Source organism: Hylobates moloch, unplaced genomic scaffold, assembly GCF_009828535.3.
Source record: "Hylobates moloch isolate HMO894 unplaced genomic scaffold, HMol_V3 SCAFFOLD_9, whole genome shotgun sequence".
NCBI lineage: Eukaryota > Metazoa > Chordata > Mammalia > Primates > Hylobatidae > Hylobates > Hylobates moloch.
The window spans coordinates 23,685,062-23,702,241 of NW_026652284.1; the positions used below are offsets into that span (position 1 = coordinate 23,685,062).

The 17,180-nt window shown below is 55.2% G+C and overlaps 1 protein-coding gene across 4 annotated transcripts in view; it reads left to right on the top strand.

Annotated features, from left to right (window-relative positions):
* Positions 1–752: 752 nt before the first annotated feature.
* Positions 753–17,180, top strand: part of LDLRAP1 (low density lipoprotein receptor adaptor protein 1) — a 47,735-nt gene continuing 31,307 nt past the window's right edge. Inside the window, exons 1-4 of one of the 4 annotated variants that reach the window (XM_032759373.2) lie at positions 753–959; positions 11,319–11,461; positions 12,260–12,372; positions 14,555–14,669. In XM_032759373.2, coding sequence (XP_032615264.1) covers positions 872–959; positions 11,319–11,461; positions 12,260–12,372; positions 14,555–14,669 — 459 coding nt within the window. In that variant the 5' untranslated portion in view covers positions 753–871. Of the gene's footprint in view, positions 960–979; positions 1,515–11,318; positions 11,462–12,259; positions 12,373–14,554; positions 14,670–17,180 lie in introns of those variants that run through there. The other 3 variants (XM_032759371.2, XM_032759370.2, XM_032759372.2) reach the window with 3 other exon arrangements.

Below are 17,180 nucleotides of genomic sequence, written 5' to 3' on the forward strand. Positions count from 1 at the left end.
TCCATCTCTATTAATAATACAAAAATTAGCCGGGCATGGTGGTGCATGCCTGTAATCCCAGCTACTCGGGAGGCTGAGGCACGAGAATAGCTTGAACCCGGGAGGTAGAGGTTGCAGTGACCCGAGATCGCACCGCTGCACTCCAGCCTGGGCAACAGAGTGAAACTCTGTCTCAGGAAAAAAAAAAAAAAAAAAACACAAAAAAACAAAAAACCTGAGTGTGTGTGTGTGTGTATATATATATATATATATATGCATGTTTTTATTTGTTTGTTTTTTTGTTTGTTTTTTAGCTCATCGGCTGTCGTTAGTGTTAGTGTATTTTATGTGTGGCCCAAGACACTTCTTCCAATGTGGCCTAAGGAAGCCAAAAGTTTGGATATCCCTGGTTTACAGCCTCCACTATTTCCTGAGTCTCCCACTGCCCTGGACATCGCATTGCTCTTGTCCCTGAACAAGACCTTTCACCACTGGAGGAGCCCTCAGTCTCCCCATCTGTAAAATGGTCACTGGAAATCCTAGGCCGCTGCTCTCAGACCCTCAGGCCCCTATGGGGTGGGGATTGGGGAGAAGGAGGAAAGCGGGGGCGTCTAGGGCTTGCGATTCGCTATCTTCTGGCGCCTTCGGGCGGCCTCGGAGACTCTTGGTGCCTGGACCTGGGGCCTGGACAGGGACCGGGCGGGGCGAGACCGGCCGTCGGGGGCGGGGCCCGTCTGGGGGCGTGGCCTGTCCTCCCTCGCCCCGCCCCGTCGGACGCCGCGGCGGAGCTCGCGCTGGGAGGGGAGGAGCGCGCAGCCCGCGCGCCGCAGGGCCGGGCGGAAAGTTTTTCCTGACGGAGTTTTGGCGGCGGCGGCGGCGGCCGGAGCGGGCCATGGACGCGCTCAAGTCCGCGGGGCGGGCGCTGATCCGGAGCCCCAGCTTGGCCAAGCAGAGCTGGGGGGGCGGTGGCCGGCACCGCAGTGAGTGTGCGCGCGTCAGCCGGACCGGGCCGGGATCGGGCAGAGGCGCGCGGGGCCTCCGCGGGCGCCCGGAGTGCGGCCAAGTTGGGCAGAGGCGGGGCCTGACCGGCGCTCCGGTCCCGGCGTGGCCCTTTCCCGGCCCTGCGGGGCAGGGGGTCGGCCGGGGTCAAGTTGTGCACCTACTCCCCGGCCGCTCGATGCCGCTGCGAGGAGGGTCAGCGCTGAGGAAGGAGCCCGAGCTCGGGGTCCTCAGGTGCAGCCGGCATGGGGTGGGGTGTAGGTTGGGAGAAGAGGCCCCCGCCACCCGCGGCACCTCCCGCCCTGCTGTCCTGGCCAGCTAGGAGGAGGCAGGCACTCGTCGTCGGTGTCTGGGGGAGGAGGAGAGGGCGCAGGGGCTTGGGAAGACGCCCCCGTCCCGCACCCCTGCGCCCCAGCCAGCAGCTGCGGCGGGCGGGAGCCCACTGGCCGGTTCTCCCGCCCCCTGCCCGACCCACCGGGCCAACTTTTGACTCCGGGTGCCCAGACACCCACCCAGGTGTGAGCCCGGGGTCGCAGGTACGTACTTGAAATTGGGAGAGAAGCCCTGCCTGGGGTGCCTTGGGAGAGCCCCACATCAGGCGATCTAGACCCTTACGTCCCTTCCTCTAGCCGGGTCCAGGTGACGAGCCTGGCGTCCCGACTATTTTTGAAACCTGTTTTCTCTTGCACCTTTTCCCTCGGGCTTCCAGAGTCCCTTGGGTGCCCAGGCAAACGGCAGACTTCGCCGCCACCTCTCCCTGGGGCGTCTGGGAATCTGGGAGGGGCCTCTGCCCCTTTCTCTCCCCATGTCTCTGGTTACGCTCAGGGAACTTGTTACCTGGCACCTTCCCCTGAAGCCAGAAGACCCAGCCCAGCGCAGGTCTCGTTGTTTGGGAGGAAGAAGAGAGTAGCTTGCCTGGGGTCACACAGACCTTCCTGCCGGTTTTGGAGCCAGAGCCCAGGACTGCTGCACACTCCCACCTCCCTGCCACCCACTTCGGGCCACAGCTTCTCCCCTCATCAGGAAACAACTGACAGTACAGCACCCCCCTCACCCCATCCCCTTTTGGCCTTACAGGGCTCTGCCAGGGGAGCCCGAGCTCCCTGGTCCAAGGAGTGCCAGCGTGTCTGGGCCTAGAGGGCCCGCCTTGCTCCTCCTCTGGCCCCACTCTGTTGTTCAGCTGTGGCCGCCTCCCAGCTGAGACTGGCATTGGCATTGGGAATGTGGGGTGGTGCCTGCTGGTGGGGGGTGGGGTCAGAGACCCAGTAGGGCTGGGCCACTAGGCCAGGGGATGTACCGTTTATCACACTGATTGCATCCCAAAATAGACCCTTTAAAAACTGGCAAGATTTGACCAGGACTTCTGAGAATAGCCATCTGTTCCAGTGGGAGAATCCTGCGGTTTTCTCCAGGAATGAGGGAGGGAGGGTGGCGGGGCAGCCCCCAGGGCAGTGGTTTTGAAGGAAGAAGGGCTGGCAAGGGAAGGGAGGCTAGAAAGAAACATCTCTGAATCTGGGGATGCGGAAGAGGTAGCCACTTTGGATGGTGGAAGAGAATTTCTCTTGCCATCTTCAATCTTGGGCAAGTCACTTGTCCTTTCTGATCCTCCGTTTCCTCATCTGCAACATGGGGATGAAAACTCTTAACTGGCAGGAGTATCAAGGAGATTATTGGTAATAATGCTCCCTCCTAACTGGTGGCTTTCTTCTCCCCTGCTCCTCTTCCCCCTGCCTATCCTTGGGACACCGCCAGCATGATTAGTACTGTGGTGAGATGGGTTTTGGTGGCCCAGAGCCTGTCTGCACATTTGGAGGAAAGGAGAGGAGCACCTCTCCCCCTCCTCCAGGCCCAGGTAAGCCCAGAGTGCTGTCCTGGAGCCTCTGGACCTGAAGGAGGGCAGGCCGGGCCCCACCTGTCCCTCGTGATGAAGTCTCAATTTCCTCACCTGTAAATTGCAAATAACAGTAGTACCTGCCTCCAACTGTTTGTGGGGATCAAGTGGAATTGCGTTTGCCTGGCATAGCGGAAGAGTTTGGTAAATGGTAACTACTGCTTTTGTAACTGTTTTACAACGTGTTTTTGCTTCCATTCTCTCATGGACTCCTGTGAGGTGACAGAGCAGGCCCATTTTAGAGACAAAGGAACTGAGACTCTGAGCATTGGAGTCATTGGCCCCAGACACAGAGCGTCTAAGAGGCAGAGCTCCACATTCCTAGCGCAGGGGTCTTACCAGTGTGCTTGGTGAACTCTGCCATGGGAGGAGCTGGGAGCAGGCCCCACCCACCCCAGGTTGGGCTGGCAGCCTCTGACAGCAGTGGCCACAGGTTAGAGCAGGGGCCATGGGGTATGTGGGGGTGCTAGGATCACCTTGCTCAGGGTTGTGACCTGGCCTGGCCTTGGACCTGGTCCCTGCGGTTGAGTTTTGAGGCCAAACTGAAGCCAGTGGAGTTAAGTTAGACTCGAACCCTGCTCTCAGTTGCGGCCTGCTGCTCCCGCTCAAGGTCCTCACTAGGATTAGCATGATTGCTTATTTGTGGAGAAAGAAGCCCAGAGAAGGGCAGCACCTTGCCTGAGGTCACACAGCAAAGCCAGCACCCCAGGCTTCTTTCCACCCAGCTTCATGCCTGCAGTGGGTTCCTGGTTGTCCTGACCTTGAAAGAGGGTTCTCTTCCTCTCCCACACGTGGCTTTTCCCATCCCCTGGGGAGACATCAATAGTTTATCTTAGTCCCTGGCCGGGCATTTTCCTTCCAGCTGCCTGGAAGAGGGACTCACCTTGGCCCCTCAGCACCCCTTCCAGAGGTACTGGGATCATTCAGGCCCTCCGGTTCCTTTGTGGGTTGTGCTTACCCAGAGAGAAGGGGTGAAGAAATAGGAGGTGCAGGTTCCAGTAAAGCTAGTTCATGGTGGAAGGCAAGGGAGGGAGGATCTAATCACATTTATAATATTTATAATAAAAGATATTGCAAATGAATGTAGCCCAACACAAATTCATAAACTTTCTTATGAGTTTTTTTGTGATCTTTTTTTTTTTTAAGCTCATCAGCTATCATTAGTATTAGTATATTTTATGTATGACCCAAGACAATTCTTCCAGTGTGGCCCAGGGAAGCCAAAAGATTGGACACCTCTGGCTTACAGTCTGGTGCACCACAACAAGGGTGTAGATCAGTGGTGTGGTTGTGGACGTTGGTAGCAGGACGAATAAAAATAAAGCAGGGTGAGGAAATGATGGGACAGCTTTGTAAGATAGGATGGTGTCTTCATTTGGGTTCTTCTAGAGACAAGGATTGGAGTGCAAGTCATTTATTTGGGACAAGATGGCAGGAAATATTGTTAGGACAAGTGAGAAGTGAGGGGAGTCCACAAAGTGGACATTACAAAGCAAATTACTGGCAGGGCACGGTGGCTCCTGCCTGTAATCCCAGCACTTTCGGAGACCAAGGTGGGCAGATCACCTGAGGTCAGGAGTTCGAGACCAGCCGGGCCAACATGATGAAACCCCATCTCTACTTAAAATACAAAAATTAGCTGCGTGGGGTGGTGCAGGCCTGTAATCCCAGCTACTTGGGAGGCTGAGGCAGGAGAATCGCTTGAACTTGGGAGGCAGAGGTTGAAGTGAGCCGGGATCACGCCACTGCACTCCAGCCTGGGGGACACAGTGAGACTTTGTCTCAAATAAATAAATAAATAAGCAAATTACCACCAGGGACTCCTGGAGCTTAACCCCGCTCTGGGAACTGTGGGAGGCAGCGTAGAACGTGCTCTTCAGAGGCGTTCCGCTGGAGGGGCAGTTCCTGGAAGCCCGGTGGAGAGGACTCGTGGGGTCGGGAGATCTTCATTCCCCAGTCTGCGCCAGCCTCAGCATCTCCAGCAGGCAGAGTGGCAGGTGCTGGCAGTCAGCACAACATGGAAATGGTGTGCAGCGGGGATAAGGGTGGCCACTGACAGCACCAGGGAAGGTCCCTCTGAGAAGATGACTCGGGGCCGGGCGCGGTGGCTCACGCTTGTAATCCCAGCACTTTGGGAGGCCGAGGCGGGCGGATCACGAGGTCAGGGGATCGAGACCACGGTGAAACCCCGTCTCTACTAAAAATACAAAAAATTAGCCGGGCGTGGTGGCGGGCGCCTGTAGTCCCAGCTACTTGGAGAGGCTGAGGCAGGAGAATGGCGTGAACCCGGGAGGCGGAGCTTGCAGTGAGCCGAGATCGCGCCACTGCACTCCAGCCTGGGCGACAGAGCGAGACTCCGTCTCAAAAAAAAAAAAAAAAAAAAAAAGATGACTCGGTACACACCGGTGAATCCCAGGAGGGAGGAGTCTGGGAAGAGTGTTCCAGCCAGAGGGAACAGCAAGTGCAGGAAATGTTGAACTGGAGGCGAGGACTCTGCTTCTCACGGGTCTGGGGGCTGTGTGAGGGGCATGTGGCTTGAAGGAGTCAGAGGTCACCCACTGCCCACTGAGGGTCAGATACTCTTTTTGAGCAGCCCTGCAGGGCTCTGCCTGACCCCACCAAGGGGCTTGGGCTGCAGAAGGCAGGTATGGACTGAAGTCCCAGTGCTGTTAATTATGAGCCATGGTCAAACTCCTCTGAGCTTCTTTATCTGTGAAATGGGAACACTGATCTATCCTGGACTCTTCTCTCAATATGAGAATGGCCATGGACGTGTTAAATCTCTTTGCATTTGCCCATTGGTAATGACAGTAGCTCATACTTGTGATACTTGGTATGTACCAGACGAGGTTCTAAGCTCACCTCGGGTATGAACTCAGTTCATCCTCAAGACAACCCCATGGATGGATACTCCTTTTTTTTTTTTAAGAGGGAGTCTCCTTCTGTTGCCCAGGCTGGAGTGCAGCAGCAGGATCTTGGCTCAGTGCAACCTCCACCTCCTTGGTTTAAGTGATTCTCCTGCCTCAGCCTCCCAAGTAGCTGGGATTACAGGCGCCCGCCACCACGCGCAGCTAATTTTTTTGTATTTTTAGTAGAGACGGTGTTTCACCATGTTGGCCAGGCTGTTCTGAACTCCTGACCTCAAGTGATCCACCTGCTTCGGCCTCCCAGAGTGCTAGGATTACAGACGTGAGCCACCACGCCTGGCTGAGGTGGATACTCCTATCGTCCCTGTTATTTACTTATTTATTTGAGACAAGGTCTCACTCTATTGCCCAGGCTGGAATGCAGTGATGTGATCATAGCTTACTGCAGCCTCGACCTCCTGGGCTCAAGGGATCCTCCTGGGTAGCTAGAACTACAGGTGCACACTGCCATGCCCAGCTAATTATTTTTTATAGAGATGAGGTCTTACTATGTTGTCCAGGCTGGTCTTGAACTCCTGGCCTCAAGCAATCCTTCCTTCTCGGCCTCCTAGCACACTGCAATTACAGGCATGAGCCACTGTGCCTGTCTTGTCCCTGTTTTAAAGTTAGGACACAGATCCAGGGAGGTTCAGTGACTATGAACTCCACAGCCCATAGCATATTTTTCTCTTACTGTGTAAGTAGGTACTTAGGAAATGGTAGCTGCTGCAATTTATCATTTTAAAAATTATTTTCTTTTGATAACAATCTCAACAGCTTTGACTTCTGAAATTTTCCTACTACTTCTCACATCCAGAAACTTCTGGTGACACTCCTGAGGGGCTGAACCCATTAGTCAGATAGAATTACAGCCCAGAGAAGCAGCTACGCTCCAGGTCAGGGCAGAGCTTGAGCCCCCTTCTGAGATGTTGTCACTCTGGCCTCTGAGGCCATCTCCACACCAGGCTGGGGGAGACTGGAGGCCAGAGCCCCGGTCAGAGGCTCCCCTGGCCCCTGGGTTTGGCTGCAGCTCTGACGTTGCAGACACACCAGCCAAGCTCGGTCTCTGGGAGCAGCAGAAGGGGCGCAAGGGCATTCAGCCCAGTTCTGACTCCTGGGTGGTTGGGGGGGCCTTAACGAGGAAAGAACACGTGTTCACAGCTGTAATTTAGACCAGGCATATGGTCTGTCCCCAGCTAACTCCGGCAGCAGGTCATCTGTAAAATTGCAACGTTAAAATAGCGCAGTCATTACCCACTACAGGGCCAAAAATAACTAGGACCGGAACAGGGCTGTGCACTCAGGCCTGTATTTGCCCAGGGGCCTCTGGGAGCACCTCCTGAAGCCTTGGGCTCCTCCCGGGAATAAGGCCTCCGGCTGTGGCTGGCGAGTGGGGTGGATATGGCCCTGAGCCCTACCAGTGGGCCTTCACTGAGAGCTCCCAGGTGCTGGTTTCTGTGGGGAGGGTGTGGGCATGAGGGGCCTTACACTCTAATGAAGAGATGAGTCACTTGCACAGACCACAGGAGGGAAGCAGCTTCCTAGAGAGAAAGGAGCATCTCAGTGGGGCCTGGGAACATGGGGTACAAGGGAGAAACAGGACCAGACTGGACGGCCACATTGGGCAGGCGTACACCTCCATGCCAGGTCCTGGGGAAGCAGACATGAATGGCAGGTTCTTTAAAGGGAAGAGACGTGTAGGCAGTGGCTGCAGGAGGAAGAAGAGATTGACACTCAAGAAAGGCACCAACAGCCCGCCCACAGGAGGGATGAGGCCCCACTGGGAGGTGTACTGTGCACCTGCGATGGGCCTGCCTCTCTGCTAAATTCTGTAAACTTATCCAAGGGTCACAACAGTCCCCAGGAGTCAGAGCTGTTGTTTCCCCCATTTTAAAGATGAAAAAACTGAGGTTGAGGGAAGGTAATGAGCCCACTCAAGATGACTCAGACATGAAGGATCGGAGCTGACATCTTAGGATTAAGGCCTTGCTGTTAACCACGAGGCTATATTGCCTCAAAGGAGGCTTCCTGGAAGAGGTTGGATGTGTGGGGTTTGATCAAGTGAAGAAAGGGCATTTAGGATAGAGGGAACTACTTGAGCAAAGGCACAGAAGTTAGACAGTAAATGTTATGTTATTAGGAAGAAGCTCTGCATGGTTGGAGCTTCTTGGGGTAGAGGGTATGTAGGGATATTGTGGGAGAAGAGACGGGGAAACTTAAAATTCCCTCACAGTCACTGGTCATTGTGGGGATTGTCTATAGTGGCCTGGGTGGGGTGAGGAGAGTCCCTCTGACTTGCCATGTGACCTTGCACAGATCCCATCCCTGTCCGGGCTTCAGTTGTGTCATCAAGTAAGGGGCTTGAGCTGAGAGCCTAAGGCTGATGAGTGGCAACCAGTCTGTAAGGACGTGGTTAGAGGAGGGGAAGGGTCAGGCCAGGGAAGGAGGAATGCAGAAAAATGCCGAACATTTCAGGGGTCAGGGAGGACTAGGGAATGTTTTGACAGCAAAGAGATCGCCAGTGACCTTGGCAAGCTTTGGTTCTTTGGAATGGAGGGAGCGGAAGTGACTTTGGAAAGGGGCCAGGAAAGGGCTGAACCAGAGGAAATGGGAGAATGGGGACATGAAAATGGGGGCTGGAGAGGGAGAGTGGAGAATGTTTGCCAGGGGTAGGAATGGATAATGAGATGTTCAAACCTTGATCAATTAGTATTGCTTGCCTGGGGCCTTGTGCTGAGAAAGGATCAAAGGGAAGTAGAGCTGCAATTGATTATCAGTGTCTGCCAAGGGCACAGGTCATAGGCACAGTAGCACTTCTCTCCATTGCTGTCCTTGCTTAGATGGGTCTCAGGTTGAAAATGGTGGCCTGGGTATCCTAGCCTGCAGAGGGGAAGCCTTAGGTATTAGGAATACCTAATTCCAGGTGAGAAGAAACGCCTTCGCCTCCAAAAACCTGATCTTTTGCTAGAATTAAGGTAGTTTGCTGCATGATAAAGTAGTATGGTCTCATGGTCAGGAGCTTGGGCTTTAGAGTCAGTCCTTTGAGTCTCAGTTTCCTCTCTGTAAAATGGGAATGGAAGAATGCCTGCTTGCAAGGTGGCTGTGAGTGTTAGAGGTGATGGTAATAGCTACAGCTTTATTATCGTGGCATCGTTGTTATATGAAAGCGCTGTTTTTCCCTGATGATGGTGCTGTTATTGTGAACTTGAGAGCAGGGTCTGTGTCTGAGTTGCTCCAGGGCCGTATCACTCAACCCAGGACTGGGGACACCTCAGGGACTTTCACATTCTTTTGGAGGATCAAATGGAATAGGCTTGTGGTTGATGGGACAGAGGATAAGGTCATGTTGGGCTTTGGGGTCATCTCAGTGGGGGCCTGGCCTCATGTTGGGGTGGAGGCCCAGGGATGAGGGCTAGGGCTGGAGGGTCAGTGGGCCTGGGGCCAGGGCTGGGGATGGGATGGGGTTGTCCTCGTCATTTCTTCCTTGAGCGAGTATTGAGCGCTACCTGCATGCCAGGTTCTAGATGACAGTCAGTAAGTCCCTGCTCACCTGATCTCAAGACATGAGGGGAACTGGGTACATCTGTAAGTTCCTGTATAACCCTCCCCAGCCCTGACACCCGCACCCTCTTTCAGATGAAGAAATGGCCTCAGAGAGGGACAGTGGCTTGCTCAAGGCAAATCCAGAGAAATGTGGGTGTACAAGCCTCCTTCTGGCTGTGGAGAGGGGGACCAGAGCCCCTGGAGGCCCAGGGCTCTAGGACAGGAGCTGAGAGGGGCAGCAGGGATCCAGACTGGGTAGGGGACCTGGTGATGCCACCTGGACCCAGACTTCTGCTCTTGACAGAGCCGGAACACCAGAGCCAAGCTGAGCCTTGTAGTGGGGGCCCACATTCCTGCCAGAGCCTCCGCTGCCCGGGAACTAGCGACACCTAAACTTTCTTCCTGTAGCTTTTCAATCGGAGCCAGTGAGGAAGGCCTCGGGAGGAGGTAGGGAGGGCCCAGGACATCTCCTAGCCCCTACCTGGGGGATGGTCTAGGGAAGCTGGCCCTGGCTACCTCTCGTGGCCCCTGGAAGCTGATTCCTGGCTGGATCCTGCTCTGTCCTTAACAAGATTGTGTGTGAGGCTGAAGAGCAGTTTTCTTTCTCATCGGTAAAATGGTGCAGTCATAACAAACACCTCCCACAAGCACAGCATCTATGAGGGTTTCCTCCTGTAAAATGGGACAGAGAGGTAGGGGACAGGAAGGGGCTCTGGCAGGTGGAAGTGTGGGGTGTTCATTCATCTTTGTTCATCTCCTCCTTCCGAGGAGCCGGGGATGGTCAGAAACCGTCAGTGCAGCCGGCTTTTGCCCTCATGCCCATCTGCCTCCACGGGGCCCTCACCTGTGTGGTGGGGCGCTCTTTCCACGTATCCCTCCTGGTCCATTTGCCCACCCAGTGAGGCAGGCTCATCCCCTTATTTCCTGACATCTGTGTGGTTGGTGCTTTTAGAGGACTCTCCTTGTGGACCCTGCTCTGCGCCATTGTCACAGCCCACACAGGGGGGAGTGTTAGTCCCAAAGAGGAGAGGGGACTTCCCTAGGACCATCCAGGGGCTGCTTGCAAGGCAGCAGAGCGGGTCTCGAACCTTCTCAGATTTGGGAAATCACCTTCTCCTCTCCCCACCCACCCTTACCCTTCCCTGCTCTCCCTGGGCTACTGTCTCCTGCCCAGCCTCCCGCACGCCCCGTTGGTCTCTACCGATGCGCACAGGGAGGAAAGCAGTGCAGGCTGGGGCCATGGGGACCACTCAGGGTTGAAATCCAACTCATATGTGGCCTTCATCTCATGACTTTGCCTCCCTGAGCCTCAGTCTCCTAATCTGTAGAATCACTATCTCACAGGATTGCACTAAGGATTTAGTAAGAAATGGTATGATTTGCCCTCAGCAAGTGGTAGCGTTGAAGTAAAGAGGGCTCTGGGCTTGAAAATAGGGCTCGAAACTTGGCTCTTGCACTTCCTGGCTCTCTGGACTTGGTTATGTGATTGAGCCTCCGTGGCCTCCGTGTCTTTGTCTGTCAGTGGGTTTGATAAAAGCGTTGACCTCATAGGTTCTTAAGAGGATTAATGAGAACATTTTATGTAAAGCTGCTTACATGGAGCCTTGGTATGTGCCTGAAAGCTTTAGCCCTCTATTAAAAGTGACAGCAGGCCCGGCGCGGTGGCTCACGCCTGTAATCCCAGCACTTTGGGAGGCTGAGGCAGGCAGATCACTTGCGATCAGGAGTTGGAGACCAGCTACTCAGGAGGCAGAAGCAGGAGAATCGCTTGAACCTGGGGGGCGGAGGTTGCAGTGAGCTGAGCTCGCACCACTGCACTCCAGCCTGAGTGACAGAGTGAAACTCAGTCTCAAAAAAAAAAAAAAAAAGAGTGGCAGTAGTGGTGGGGGAGACCTCTATCCCCCTTGCTGGGGTTTCCTAGGAAAGAAGGCTGGTGAGAGCTGTTGCTGGTGGTGGGCCCTGAGCCGCAGGGTCTGAGGGCCTACCCTGTGCTACCCCAGAGCTGCCTGAGAACTGGACGGACACGCGGGAGACGCTGCTGGAGGGGATGCTTTTCAGCCTCAAGTACCTGGGCATGACGCTGGTGGAGCAGCCCAAGGGCGAGGAGCTGTCAGCCGCTGCCATCAAGAGAATCGTGGCTACGGTGAGCACCCCAGTCGGGAAGGGTGGGGGAACCAGGGACCAAGGACCAGCTTCTTCCCAGGTGCCCTCTTCCCAGCTTGTTACTCCAGTTGGGTGTGTCTGAGCCTGGCCCTGCCCTTGATTCTCCTTCCATCCAGCTTTTGGGCCTTGGCAGAGGGGAACCATTGGACTTGGAAGGTCATGGTCAGTGGCTTCCCTCCAGCCATTATGGCCTCTTCCAGCCTCCCCACCCCCAGCTCAGGCTCCCCACCAATGCATTGGTGACTTATCAGCACCAGGAAGGGTGGGGAGGTTGCTTTCCCTTGACTACCTGCCCAATGGCCTGAGAGACAGCATAACCCATCAGAGAGCAGATTGCCCCCTCCCTAGCTTTGAGCAAGGGTGGGCCTTTTAAATCCACTTCCCTTGGTGGCCTCGGACCCCTCAGCTCAGTGGACGGAGCAGAGTACTCAGGAGTCATCCTGCTGGGTTGTGCTAGCTCATTCAGTGCCGAGTCTGCAGGCCCTCCTAGCTGTGTGTCCTTGGGCAAGTCGCTTAGCCTCTCTGAGTCCATCTCTTTCTGGGGAGAGGGAGGATGACTCGAGGTCCACGGTGCCTGACAGATAGCTGGTGCTCAGCAGATGCTGCTCCTGTTTCTATTGCAAGAAGGTGCTGGCTGAGTGGTCTTCCCCAGGCTGCTGCCCGTCACCTGAGCTGAGATGGGCCCCGTGTCTGGGGCTTAGGAACAGTGAAGTGCAGGCCATGAGGGTGGGTCTCAAGTGAGGCTGGCAGACTCCTCTGACTCCTGTCTGCTCCCAAGGCTAAGGCCAGTGGGAAGAAGCTGCAGAAGGTGACTCTGAAGGTGTCGCCACGGGGAATTATCCTGACAGACAACCTCACCAACCAGCTCATTGAGAACGTGTCCATATACAGGTACGCTCAGCATGGGGTTGGCCCATCCACTCTGCACTTGGGGCAGTAGGTGGAGTATCCCATCTGAATCCAGGCTCTACCACTTCCTACCTGGATGACATTGGAGCCTCAGTTTCCTCATCTGTAAAATGGGGGTGGGAACAGATCCTGCTGCACAGCGCTGTTAGGAAACGCGGAGTGCACGGCACCTGGCTCACGATGAGCATTTGGTTAAGTGGCAGCTGCTGCTGTCATCATCACCAGTTGCAAAAGACAGCTGAGCCCACCCGTGCCCCGCCCCCCCCTACTCCCCACCAGCATGCCGCTGAGTCGGGCTTGGAGCAGAGAACTGCAGAGTCACTGCCTTTTCCTTCTGCTGTGAATGCAGCAGCTCAGCTCTGGGTATCTGGCCAGACATTCCAGGAAGGCCTCAGCCAAGGTCTGAGGTCAGAGTGTAGATGGTCTCTCTAGTGGGTCCTCTGGTCAGCCCTTAGAGCCTCAGGCTATCCCCACCTCTCTCGGCTGGTCAGTTGTAGTTTTTCAGAACTGGAAGGGACAGCTCAGGTCCATTTTACAGATGGAGAAGCTGAGGCCCAGAGAGGGAATTGCCTAAGCCTGCGCAGTGAGGTAGTAGCTGAACTGGAACTAGGATACCCGGGCCGGAGCCCTGTCCAGCAGGCTCCCGTCTGCCTGGCATCCCTCCACCCTCTTGCTTTGTCTCTAAGCAGATAGCTCAGCCCGTTGGTGCACAGGCCAGTAGTAGGTCAATAGATGTGTGTTGTGGGGGTCCAGCTGATGTCTCCTCTCACCGGCCTGATCATACCTGCCTGCCTTTAGTCAACAGTTTCAGATACCTATTCTGCCAACGTCTGTGCCAGACGAGGACTCCAATCCGGCTCATGCCCTCAAGGAGCTTCCACTCTAGTTGGGAATAGTCGGAAGGAAACAGGAGATAGAGCATAGTGTTTTCCAAGAAGGCAAGAAGGAGGTCTGCCTGGGGAAATCCGGGAAGGCCTCCCAGGGGAGGTGGAACCTTGCTGGGGCTTGAAGAATAACAGGATCTAGTTTATTGTTACCAAGGACCCAGTAACGTTTAGAGCAGGAAGCTGGACCCCCTGGGATGGAGAAGAGGTAGGCAGGGACCTGGCACCTTCACACTCTGCCCACCGGGGTGTTGATGCCTGTGATTGAAGCTGGGGCCACATGGTTGAGGGGTGGGTCTATGGCGCTCCTGTCCCACCTCTGGGTTGAGGGGTGAGTCTGTGGCACTCCTGCCCCACCTCTGGGCTGCTGGCCCCTCCCTGATTGAGACTCTGTGGCTGACTGGAGGCAACAAGGAGGGACCAGACAAGTGAGGGAGGGTAGGAGGCCGAGGGCTCGGGTGGCCCCCAGGTTACGGGTGCGACTGGGGGCAGAGAGGGTGCTCCATGCAGAGGGAGTTGCTGTGTGTCTCCTCCCGGGCCCACTGGGGCTCCTTGTTGGGTCCTCGTCACACACACACACCCCACCCCTACTCCCAGCTCTTCACCCCTGGCCACAGCTCCAGAACTTGCAAGTGATCCCAGTCACCCTGAGAGAGACGGACCTGAATCTCACCAGACCTCTGGGCAGGGGCATGGATCGGAGGGCAGGTGGGATGGGGGAGGCCAGGTGAAGGGCATCGGTGAGCAGGGGAGTGTCCTGCTTTCTGCTTCCCCTTCTGGCCAGTTGGCACATAGCCTTAAGAGGCAGCATGGCAGTCACGGCCTCTGGAGTCCTACAAGTGAGTTCAGGTCTGGGCTCAGGTCTTTAGCCTCAGTTTACTTCATCTGAAAAACGTGGATAGTGATAGAACCCGTCTCAGAGGGTAGCTTTGAGAATTACATGAGGTGAGATCTAGAAAGCTCTTGGCACATTGCCTGGTATGTGGTAAGGGTTCAGCTATTACTGTTTTGGGGTGCGGCTCAGTGTGGGATGGGAGGGAGACGGGGAAGTGCCCTGCTTCCAGTCTTTACCCCATTCCGTCCTTCCTGCCTGGCCTGGGCCCCTCCTGTACAGATGGCCTAGGTACCCAGCCTGGAGGCCAAGGCTCGATTCCCAGAGTCTGCCCTGGTGGAGTGGGAATAGCAGGTTCTCTGCAACTCGGGGGAGCTGCCCTGCAGGGCATCCCACATGTGCTCAGGCCCCTGTGCCAGGTCCGGTGATACTTCCTCCTTGCTTTCAGGATCTCCTATTGCACAGCAGACAAGATGCACGACAAGGTGTTTGCATACATCGCCCAGAGCCAGCACAACCAGAGCCTCGAGTGCCACGCCTTCCTCTGCACCAAGCGGAAGATGGTCAGCGGGGAGGGCTGGGGCTGGGACAGGGTCCAGTGGCCTTGGCAGCCCTGCTCTGGGTAGGGGGGCTGTCTGGTGTGGGAGGCAGGACCCAAAGGTGACCATTACTTAAGAAGAGGGTGAAATCTCTGGGAACCCCAAGTGGGTGCCGAGAGCTAAGGGGTACAGTGATGGGGCTACAGGCAGGCAGGTGACCCGCTGGTCAGCCTCGTGTGGGCAGTGGCTAGCCCGTGTCCCCAGTGCGTGTCTGGACCCCTTTCTCTCTGTAACATGATTCGTTGGGTTGAGATTGTTTTGGATCTCCTGTCTTTAATACAGTCTAGGGATGCAGGGCCTTGTACGGATTGGTCCTCGGAAATGGGAGATCAGAGGGCCTGGGGTGGAAGGCAAAGGCGAGAGCCATCAGAGAACCGGGCTTGCCGTGACCGGAGTGTGGAGGGCAGTGGCCGTTTCTTGCTGCCTCCTGCGCGTCCATTCCAGCTGTGACCAGTGTGGACAGTGACCGTCTCTCGGTGCCTCCTGTGTGTGCATTCCCGTGCTAGGCTTCCAGGTCTTCACTCGTTTAATCGTCACGGCTCTGCAAGGTGGCAACTGTTACTCTCTCCATTTTTTTTTCTTTTTTTAAATTTTTAATGAGGAAACAGACTCCCAGAGGCCAGCTGTCTTGCTGAGGATAACACAACCAGTCAGGGTTAGAGTAGGGTTGTTTAAACCCACGTTTCCTCCCCTCCCTGCGTGAATGGGGAGTTCAGAGCTCCTTGTCTCATTTCCAGGACACCCCCTGACCACATCTTAGCTGGGATGAGTGGGAACCTTGGTGGTCACAGGGGATTCGTCCTGAATTTGGGGGCAAGGAGTGGAGTGGGTCAACCTTTGGCATTGCAGCTTTTGTTTCTGAGACCCGCAGGATCTGAGCATCCTCCCTATAAGGTGCTTCCTGACATCCATTGATGTAGCATTGACACCTGTTAACCTCTGTTGACAGCTCAGAGCCCCAGTCCCCATGCCCTATAGCCCTTGGAACCTAGGAGACAAGATCCCCTTCCCTCCCCTGTCATCAAAGGACATGTCAGGTACATCACAGTCTTTGTGGTCCCTAGGCTTCCTGCTGCCCATCAGGGCACACTTTAGGTATTGTGTAAGTTGTAACAAATGATCGCAAATTTAGTGGCTTAAAACAACACAAATGTATTCTCTTATGGAGAAGAAAAATGTATTCTGTGACAGAAGTAGATCAGGAGTCTAAACTAGGTGGGCAGGATTGTGTTTTTTTCTGGAGGTTCTAGGGGAGAATCCATTTCCTTACCTTTTCTACCTCCCAGAGACTGACCACCTGCATTTCCGGGTTCGTGGGACTGTCCTCATCCTCCGAGCCAGCAATGTAGCGTCTTCCGGTCTCCTGATTTCATTGTCACATTGCTGCTTTTAGCTCTGACTCTCCTACCCCGCTCAGCACTCCTTCTGATGACATTTGGACACTCTGAGTAATTTGGGATAATCTCCCTCGCCACATCCTTAGCTCACATCTGTAAAGCCCGTTTGCTGTGTAAGGCAGCATTCACGGTCTCAGGGATTAGGATGTGGACATCTTGGGGGCGGACACACGATTCAGCCCACCACAGGTGTCATGGAAGAGGCACTGTAGGAGGAGACGGTCTAGCGGTCTGATCCTGGCTGATTTGCTGTGTTACCTTGGAGAAGATCCTGCCCTTCTCTGGGCTGCTTGCCTATCAGCAGAATGAGAAGGTTGCCTCAGTGACCTCCAGGGTTGTTCTGAAAGGCCCCAGGTTCTTTTGAACACCTTGTTTCTTTCCTGCAGACTCAGTGTCGCTGGCCACTTGCCTCATGAGGTCCCAGGGCTCCAAGTTGCTGTGGCATCTCCTGTGAGTTCCCACAGATGTGAATCGTGGCTTTGTCTTTTAGGAGGCCACACAGACTTACAAATACAGCTCCTTATGTCCCCATTGTTCATCTCTTCCTCCCCGCTGACCAGGGCAGGCCCTGGGCAGGGACAGCTGGCCCTGGGTGGGAGGGGCCTTCGATGGTGCAGAGGCTTCCTCTGGGATGAGGGGTCTGGGAGTAAGAGAGAGGTGCAGGCCCAGCTCTTACAAGGGAGACCTGGCGTGTGATGAGAGAACTTCACACAGACTTGAAGGAAATCAGCCTACCCTCAGGCCATGAGGTCAATTACCAGGAAAACAGAGCCAGGCCGCTGCTCAGCCACTGATTGCAGAGCCCTGACCAGGCAGCAGGAAGGGCCCCTGCCAGACACCCAAACTCTTCATCTTTCTTAGTGTGTTTTTCTCAGGTTGGGTTGACGGCTGGAGTGGTTTATCCGTCTCCCTACCCTTTGCTACCTCGCCTCCCTGCTTCAGGGGCCCTGCGGACCCCTCTCCAAGACAGCCCAGCCCAGCATGGTGTAAATACATCACCTGCTACCTCAAGGTCTTAGCCCAGCCCAGGCTGACAGTGTGTTGATGGCCTCCACATGTTGGAAATCCTAGCTTCTTG